Source organism: Galeopterus variegatus, unplaced genomic scaffold, assembly GCF_000696425.1.
Source record: "Galeopterus variegatus unplaced genomic scaffold, G_variegatus-3.0.2 Scaffold1454, whole genome shotgun sequence".
NCBI lineage: Eukaryota > Metazoa > Chordata > Mammalia > Dermoptera > Cynocephalidae > Galeopterus > Galeopterus variegatus.
The window spans coordinates 218043-227071 of NW_007727565.1; the positions used below are offsets into that span (position 1 = coordinate 218043).

At 51.2% G+C, this 9029-nt stretch overlaps 1 protein-coding gene across 1 annotated transcript in view; it reads left to right on the forward strand.

Moving 5' to 3' along the window:
* The window catches only part of CD276 (CD276 molecule), a 17472-nt gene extending 9358 nt beyond the window's left edge, over window positions 1-8114 (forward strand). Inside the window, exons 6-10 of the mRNA XM_008577138.1 lie at window positions 2845-2979; window positions 4066-4107; window positions 5147-5182; window positions 5517-5564; window positions 6544-8114. Of these exons, the coding sequence (XP_008575360.1) occupies window positions 2845-2979; window positions 4066-4107; window positions 5147-5182; window positions 5517-5564; window positions 6544-6566 (284 nt within the window). The 3' untranslated portion in view covers window positions 6567-8114. The remainder of the gene's footprint in view (window positions 1-2844; window positions 2980-4065; window positions 4108-5146; window positions 5183-5516; window positions 5565-6543) is intronic.
* Window positions 8115-9029: the final 915 nt, after the last annotated feature.

Below are 9029 nucleotides of genomic sequence, written 5' to 3' on the forward strand. Positions count from 1 at the left end.
CAGGTCTGTGTTCTCTGTGAGGGAGTCACTGCCCCGAGCTCTTGGGTGTTCTGAGACATCTCCTTGACCTTTTAGAGAACAGCATATGGTCTGGTAGTGAAACGGTGTTTGCAGGAGAAAAGAAGAAAATCATGCTGAGCATCCCTCGTCTTAAAATCCAAAATAAAAAGTACTCCCAATCCAAAACTTTTGAGCGCCTTACATGACACACAAAGGAAATGCTCATTGGAGCATTTTGGATTAGGGATGTTCAACCAGTAAGAATAAGGCAAATATTCCAAAATCAGAAAAAATCTGAAATCCGAAACATTTCTGGTTCTAAGCATGTTGGATAAGAGACACTCACCCTCTACAAGAATAGAGTGAGATTGACAGAGAATGTGAAGCTTTCAGAGAAGGGGAGGTAATGGTCAGGAAAAGCCTTCAGGGGCAGGTGGGAGTTGAGAGCCTTGAAGGATAAGAGGACTCTGTGATCATTTGCACACTGGGCTGAGTTGAATATTTGTCATGCTGTGCGGAAAGTGCTTCTGAGTATACATGTGATTTCAGGCAGAGTGAGACTGTCATGCCTGGCCTCCACATTTACACCGTGTAAGAGAACATTCTTTATTTTAGACTTTGGTAGCTAACATTTAAAATGGTTTCATTTAGGCCAGTATTGCCAAGCACATTTCACAAGATGAGGAAACTGAGGTCCAGAACGAAGAGGGAGCTTTCCCAAGGCTACAGACTAGCATAGTGGCTCTGGATCTTTTGGGGGTCAGGCACCTCTTTGAAAATTGGATAAATGATAAATGCAGTAGTTTGCATACAACACTGGAGGGTTCATGGCTTCTCTAGACTCATTCATGGGAGTCTGTGGACCTTGGATCCTGCAGACCTTGGATCCTGCATATGAACAGATGAGTCTGTGGACCTTGGATCCTGCAGACCTTGGATCCTGCATATGAACAGATGAGCTAGGATCAGAATCCAGCTTTGGCCTCTCAGCCTAATTTTCTCTCCTCCCCACCAGCCAGCCTCCTGTTTTTGTTAGAGCAGGTCTGGCCTACTTTGGAGCCCTGGCCTGTGTTTTGCTTCAGGCAGCTTTGTGCCTTGTAAAACATTCTGGGATTCAGACTTTCAGTCCTCTGGCTGGTCTCTCCCACACCTGATGGAGGTTAGTGTCGTTGAGTGTGCTGTACAGACAGAGCCTTTCTTTGGGGGGTGGTTTATATAGAAAGCCCTGGATATGGAGCCCGAAGACATGGTCTGAGCCCTGGTTCTGTCCTTTACTGGATGAATGAAGGCAAGTCTGATCCATGTTCCAGGCACCAACACCAGCCTAGGGATGAACATAGAAAGAGATGTGTGTGATGGAGTATTTCTGTGGCTCTGCCCGTCCTCTGCTGCGGATCCCCATGCTGGATTTCCAGGAGTTTCTTATATGTGCTCCAGGAACTGGCAGTCCTGGCCACTCATATCAGTTGCTGCCCTCCTTTCCTGCCCTGCTCTCCTGCTCCTGCTCACCAGGGTGATGGGTCCCTTTGCTTCCAAATTTGGAAGGGCAACAGTTTTGCCAGCCATACCTATTGCAGCTAACATGTGCTGCAAATACCTTCCCAAGGTACATCTGTGCCAAGGCCTCTGCAGCTGAAGGGTTAATAGCACTGCTCACTGTACTGAAGGTGCCTTCTGCAGAAGCTGCTGGCTCCATGCTGCTGATGCCCTGGGCACTCATTGTCTCCAGAGAGCAAAGGAAAGCAACAGTGTCTTTTGTTAGATTTTTTCCTCAAGACCTCTACCCACAACCCAGCATGGGTGCAGGGCCTGGGCTGGAGGATGGTATGTGAGATGCAGCAACCTAGGGCTGTGCTCAGGACAGCCGCTAGCCCTGACCCAGGCTTGGGCTCCTCCACTCTTTCCCTCTTGAAATGAGATATCTAACCTGAGAGGCCTTGATGTTTCATGTAAATATGCCCTTGGCAAGGCTTCTCCAGGCCTGCGTGAATCCTTGGGGACACTCAGAACCCCCGCTCCAGCACCCTCAGTGCTTTCTTCTCTGTGCAGGGCTTGGCAAAGATTTGCTGTGAAGGGGTAGACAGTGAATGTGTTAGGCTATGCAGGCCATATACCATCTCTGCACTGCTGGTTCTCCTTCTACTCCTCCTCCTTTATCTATTTCTCTATTTTGGTACTTTACAAATGTAAAAACTATTACTTGCTCATGGGCTGTACCAAAACAGGCCACAAGCCAGATTTGACCCATGGGCTGTGTTTGCCAACTCCTGATCCATAAGATGGGGAGATATCACCAGGTGGGACTGGAGTAGTCTGGGAGGGCCTCCTGAGGAGGGGGGTCTTAAGCTAGGTGGAGAGTTTGGCAGCACTGTTTAGGGAGGGGAGACTGACAGCAATGGTGCAGAGACTGGAAGGAGCTGGTTGTTTCCACAGAGAGTGGTTAGGACACCAGTTTGGCTGGAGCAGAGGTTCCTAAAATGAAATTAGAAAAAGAGGCTGGGGGAGGGAAGCAGCAGCCAGATTACGGAGGTCCTTGAGTCATCCCAAGAGGCTTGAAGCATTATTCTAAAGTCAGTGGGGAGCCATAGAAGGTTCTTGAGCATCACTCAACCACAGCTTCTTCAGCCCTCCCAGGTGGAAGCATGTCCATACCAGCCACAGTTGCATCAGGATTTGGAGGGCGTGTGGGGACGGGGCAGGGGGAACTTAGGTGAGTTTTATCTATGGTGTTAGGACCCAGTGAGGGTGAGAGCTCCCTGTTCACACCTTGGAGCCAGACAGTGCTGTCCTCAGGGTCGTGGGGGCCAGGCATGACATTCTCATTCTCTCCATTTCCCTTCCCAGGGCAGCCCATGACATTCCCCCCCGAGGCCCTGTGGGTGACTGTGGGGCTGTCTGTCTGTCTTGTCGCACTGCTGGTAGCCCTGGCCTTTGTATGCTGGAGAAAGATCAAACAGAGCTGTGAGGAGGAGAATGCAGGTGAGTGAGAGAGAATGTGTGTTGGGTCTGTCACTGTGTGCATGACATCAACAGAGTATCACTTTCTAGTGGCAGAATGCGTGTGGGTGTGCAGATGGGGCTAGATTGTGTGCGTGTGAACTTGAGTCTGAAAACGTCTTGTGTGTGTGAGCAAGTATGAGCCTGCCGGCCCTCGTGCAAATAAGGCAGGATGAGTGTGATATGAGTGTGGCCAGAAGTAGTGGGTGTGTAAGGCCGAAGTGTGTCAAAGGGATGAGTGTGTCTGCAAGCAAGTGTGGCTGTGAGAGTGTAAGTCACACAAGTGTGTCTGCGAGTGAGAGGGTGGGTCTGACAGCATGAAGTGGATGTTCCATTGGTATGTATGTCACTGGGTTTGCCCCTCTGGTACCTAGAGTCCGGAGCAGCTGCCATTTGCTGGGCCGAGGGTCAGTGCAAGTTGACTTTGGAGAATGGTAAATGGGTGGGAGGACATTGGCGGTGGATGAGTTGACCCTGGTGAGTGGCTAGTTGACTTTGGTGAGTGATTAGGTGGGTGAGTTGACCCTTGTGGATGGTTAGTTGACTCTGGTGGGTGGGTGAGTTGACCCTGCTGGGTAGCATATAGGTAAACAGAGGCATGAGAGTACACGGGTAGCCAGGGGCTGGGAGATGACTAGGTCTCAGGAAGGAGTGTGGAGAAGGGATTGGTGAGCTGACAGATGGGGGAGTGCCTGTGCAGTGAACGGTTGAGTGGGCTGGTGGAAGGATGAGTGGACAGGTGGCTAGGGAAGTGTATATGTTGGAGGGTGATGGTTGACTGGGGCGCTGAGCGAGTGGATGGGGGAAGTGACGGGGTTGGTGGGTTGGTGGAGGGCTGGGTAGATGGGCCTTGTCCAGGTGAGTGGTGGGCTCCAGGCTTCGAGTCCTTTCATCCTGTCGCAGGCTCTGCTCGGGTCTCAAGCTCCAACCCTGTGTCCAGCATTTGGACCACAGGTCAGGCCTGCTCAGACCCTGCTTACCTGCCTCCTAGTCTGCCAGGTGAGGAAGTGCAAGGATGAAAGTGGGGCCAAGGAAGGCTTTTGTTCATTCTGAGTTCTTGTCTTCCAGGAGCTGAGGATCAGGATGGGGAGGGAGAAGGACCTAAGACAGGTGAGTCTGAGCTTGGAGCTGGCTCGCTTGGCTGGGGGAGGGACACAAGGGACAGGAGAGAGGATTCTAAGATTTAGAGGGGCCAGATCTGCTTTAAGGTTTGAATGAAGTGTCTCCTCTGGTCTGAGGCCTCTAACCCAGGTGAGTCTCCTCTGCTCAGAGTTAGGCCTGGACGTAGAGCTCCCAGTTCTCTCCCGGGTGCTGCTTCCTTTCTCCTGCCGACCTTTATCCATCCAACCTTTATCCATCCACCAGAACTGATTCCACCTGACTGACCCTGCACTGTGGAGGCTGGTGGCTTCCAAGGAGTGGGATCAGGGGCGCTGGAGACAGGGCAGTCTGGGTTTAAGTTTCAGCTCTATCTCATATGAACTGAATGGCCTTGAGTAAGTCACTTTACCTCTTTGGCCTCAGTTTCCTCATATGTAAAATGGGCATACTAACAGGCTCATAGATTGTTTGGATTAAATTAAATGAGATAATGTATATAAAAGACACAGAACCATACCTGGTGCATAGTAAGTGCTCAGTACATTGGCTTCCTGTCATTATTAGGCAGACAGCTTAGGACGTTCCTGTTGTAGTTGGAGGTTGTATACCTCTGGGCAATGTGCTTTGCTCCTCTGGGCTTCAGTTTTCTATCTGTAAAATGTTTTTTTTTTTTTTTTTTTAAAAAAAGATGACTGGTAAGGGGATCTTAACCCTTGACTTGGTGTTGTCAGCACCACGCTCACCCAGTGAGCAAACCGGCCATCCCTATATAGGATCCGAACCCGTGGCCTTGGTGTTCAAGGGTTAAGACCCCCTTACCAGTCATCTTTTAAAAAAAAAAAGAAAACTGAGGCCCAGAGAGGGGAGTGACAAGCTACAAAGTGGAGCTGGGACTTGGGACAGCAGCCTAGGACCCCCTCTGATGTCCCCACCCTGATGACTTCTTCCTCCTGCCTCTGTCCTCTAGCCCTCACTACTTCCTCCTGACTCCCTGCCCTTCCATTTTCCATCATTCCTCCCTTACCACGTGCTCCTTCCTTTTTTGCAGCCCTGCAGCCTCTGAAGCGCTCTGAAAGCAAAGAAGGTAAAGACATGTGGTGCTTGAGATTATGCGTCTGTGTGTTTGTGCATCTGTGTGTAGGAGGCTGGGGGGGTGGGTGGGCATCACCCTTTCATGGGTGATCTGAGGCTTCCTCCCCAGAAGAGCAGCCTCAACTCCCCCCCGGTGAGATGGCAGAGGGCTGAGTAAGGTCCCAGCTGCTTGAATAGGACCCACATATGACAGAGGCTTAACCAGGACAGGAATTTCTCTCTCCTGAAATAGTCTGAGTGCAAGTAATCTTAAGACCACTGATGTCTGGAGCCAGGTTCCATTTACCTGGATTCTGCCCCCATCAACTCAAAGCTTTTATCCATAGGTCCAAGAGGCTGCTCCAGCTCCCAGGCCACTCCAGAGGAAGGGGAAGGTACGCTTCTTTCTAGGGCTTGACTGGAAATAGCTCACATCGCTTCTGCTTACACCCACTGGGCATAACCTAGTCACATGACCCCTAGCTCAGGTGAGGCTAGAAAAGCAGTTTCCAGCCGGCAGACGTGTTCCTAGTATATAGAAAGTGTAAATGTCAATAGTCATTATTGTTCATAGTATTATAACATCCGCAGTTACATTAGGAAATGTAGGAAATGAACTGTCCCCCTCCGTGTTGCTCGGAACCAAATGAGCATAGAAGGATTGAGCAGATGGAGATCAAAATGTCAGCTTGGTGTTGAAGAGAGTTGCTGGAGAACATGGCCTGGATGGGCCAAGCACTGGGCTTCCTACTCCTGCTCCCCAGTGAGGCAGCCTAGTTCACTTTCTGGCCACACTGGACAACCACAGAGGCAGAGCCCAGATAGGAGAGCTACTTTCCTTGGCTCAGACAGAGCACAAAGGCCTGGAGAAGGGGTGCAGGGCCACAGATGTCCAGGCCCTCTTCTCGACTCTTCATTCAGGTCAGGATGTGGAGCAAGGCCAGGGGTGTGAATCTACTGCATGCCCCCCACATGGAGGCAAGTGAGGGGGAAGGAGGTTCCCTACAGCATCGTTCTTAGGGCTATCCATGTGGGAAGGGGGTGTCGGGAAAGGGATTCTTGCTAGAGGAGAGAACTGGGCCAGGCCTTGGAGGGTGGACTAGATGGAGAAGCAGGGGGGAGATGGGAAGGGAAAGAGTCACAGGTAGAGGGGCAAGAGGGAGGGAAGTGTGTGGGGTGAGTCTGGGCCTCCAGGGCATGGTTAGCACAGAGGCTGTCTGTCCGACTGCTGGGGCCAGTCTCACACACACTGTGCTCCTGAAGTATGTGACCAGGGGCCTGCTGTCATAACCCCAGAGTAGAACTTCTGGCACTTAATGCTTCTTTTTTTTTTTCCTTTTTGTCCCCTTTTTTCTTTCCCATCATGAAATGCAGATGATGGACAAGAAATTGCCTGACTGTGAGGACAGGGAGCTGCTGCCCCTGCCCTGGGTCTCCCATCCTCTGGCTGCACTGGGGCCTCACTGTGATCCCTGCCCCCAACAGATGGGCCCTCCTCTGGCAGGTCTATTCAGTCTCCAAAGGATGCAATACATAGACCACCCTGCAGCCATATTTCTGCAATGGACATGATTCCCAAGTCATCCTGCTGCCTTATTTCTTATGGACACGCTACACAGACCACCCCACCACCTTATTTTTCCAGGTTGTCCTGCTGCCTTATCTTATTTCTCCAGTGACACGATACATGAATCATCCTGCTGCCTTATTTCTTATGGACACAAACCCCACCACCCTATTCCTCCGATGTTACATGGACCATCTGGCTGCTTTTTCTTTCCAAAGAACTCAATACTCAGACTGACCCCCTGCCTTATTTCTCTGAAGACAGGATACACAGTCATCCGTTGCCTTGTTTCTCCGGTGGCCCTGATACACCGGTTATCATTTTTCAACCCTTTTACACCCACCTGCATATAATCCCATCTCCTCAGACAGAGACGCTGCAGCCTCAGCACCTCCTTGAGTCTAGAGGCCGTATCTTCCTGCCACCTCCTGTGCTGGCCCTAACGTTTGCTCCCCACTCCCCGCCAAGTGAAGACAGGCACTCCCTCCACCACACGCACAGGTATGCAGAGACATGCAGGTGCATGTGCTGGAACATGTAAGGACACCCCCCCACCAGCTCAGTCTCCTTGGTCACGCCCTGGGCTGTGCCCTGTGAGGCCCTCTCTGCCCACCCTCCCCATGGGAAGCATGTGCTGGTCACACTGGTTCTCAGGGTGTCTGCAGTGGGGTCTCTGGGGATCAGCTTCTATCCCTCTGCTTTTCCCTCTGTTGAAACTTCTGTTCCTTTCCTTTTGCTTATCCATCAAATTAATGTGTATTGAGCAACAATGGGGTGTTGGCCATGTGTTAGGTGCCAGGGGCCCTGTGGGAGAAAGCACCCCTCCCTCAAGGATCTCACCATCCAGCTGGGAAACAGACACTAACTGGGCTACAGCTGGCGTTCCCTGCGCCCTCCTCTTCTATGCCTGAAGCTTTCTGGATACCTCCCCCCATCTCATCCCGAATCCCAGCCCAGAGCATGTGGTGCGGGCAGCAACCTGGAGAGAGGGTCATAGCCACTTGCCACAACTGGAGAATCTGATGGTTCTTTCCAGGCGTGAGCAGGTGGTTAGGTGGCCAAGGTCCCCCTAGACCTTGGATAGCAGCAGTGTATGTGAAGCCTGGGGCAGGGCCAGGAGGGTTTTGGGGACACAGAGGGGACTGCCCCACCGCCATGGTGCTATTCTGGGGTGGGGCCGACACCTCCTGGCTTGTCTCTGGCCGGCACCCAGCCTCCAGTAGAGTAGAACTTCTGATGTCTTATGTCCTCCTGACGGCGTCTCTCCCTACCCCAGGAATGGAAGACATGAGCATTTCTAATTTAAATGTGGGACTCTGAGGAATTTTGTAAACTGGGGGTGTATTTTGGGAAAAATAAATACCTTTGTAAAAAACTTTTTCTCTGTGAAGTGTTTGGAAGCAGGGTGAACCTCAGGACTCAGCAGGAGGAACTCCTTCCTGGACATTTCAGGCTGGAGTAGGGATGTCTGTGTCACCTTACTCTCATCACCTTTAAATCACTGGATCTCCATGGCCATGTGGCCCCATCCCTGGCCTCAGTTTCCTCCTTGGTCAAGTGTAGTAGGTTGTCCAGAAAGCTCGGCCCTTTGGTCACCGTACGGGGCTCCTCCCACTCCTGTAAGTGTCACCCTATTTCTTTGCTTCAGAAGATTCAAATCCAGGCTTGTTTAGGGCCTCTGCTAATGTCTTCATTTTACAGGTGGGGAAGCCAAGACCCAGTAGGAAGCTGACACCAGGAGGGGAGTCCTGTCTGCATGCTGTTCTTGGCTCATGCAGGCCAGGAGTGAGGGGCATGGGCACCAGGCCAGGAGTCGGAGGTCCAAGCTCAGGACCTAGTTCTTCCCGGTGACTCTGAGCAGGGTGTTTGCCTTCTCCGGGCCTTAGTTTTCTTATATGAAAAGTGGGACTGGGATTTTAACCACCTAATACTTAAAAAGACAGAGAAGGGGGTGAATGTGGCAGGAAAACAGGGTTTCAGAGAATCAGGTTCAGGGATGCGGGAGCCCGCAGACAGAACTGTGTTCATTTGCCCCCAGATGGCAGGTTTCAGTGCTGGGCCAGCTGGTCAGTCCCAGAGCTTCACAGACCCTGAGGCAGTGGGAGGAGCCTGGGCTGGGGATCAGGACACTTGACTTTTAATCTGAGCTCCGCTACTAACTTGCAGCCATGGCCTTCATACCTCCCAACCTTAATTTCCTTATCTACGAGGGTACTTCAAAAAGCTTGCGGAAAAATAGAATTAAAAGATAATACAAATCTTTCCATGAACTTTTTTTTTTTTTTTTTTTGTC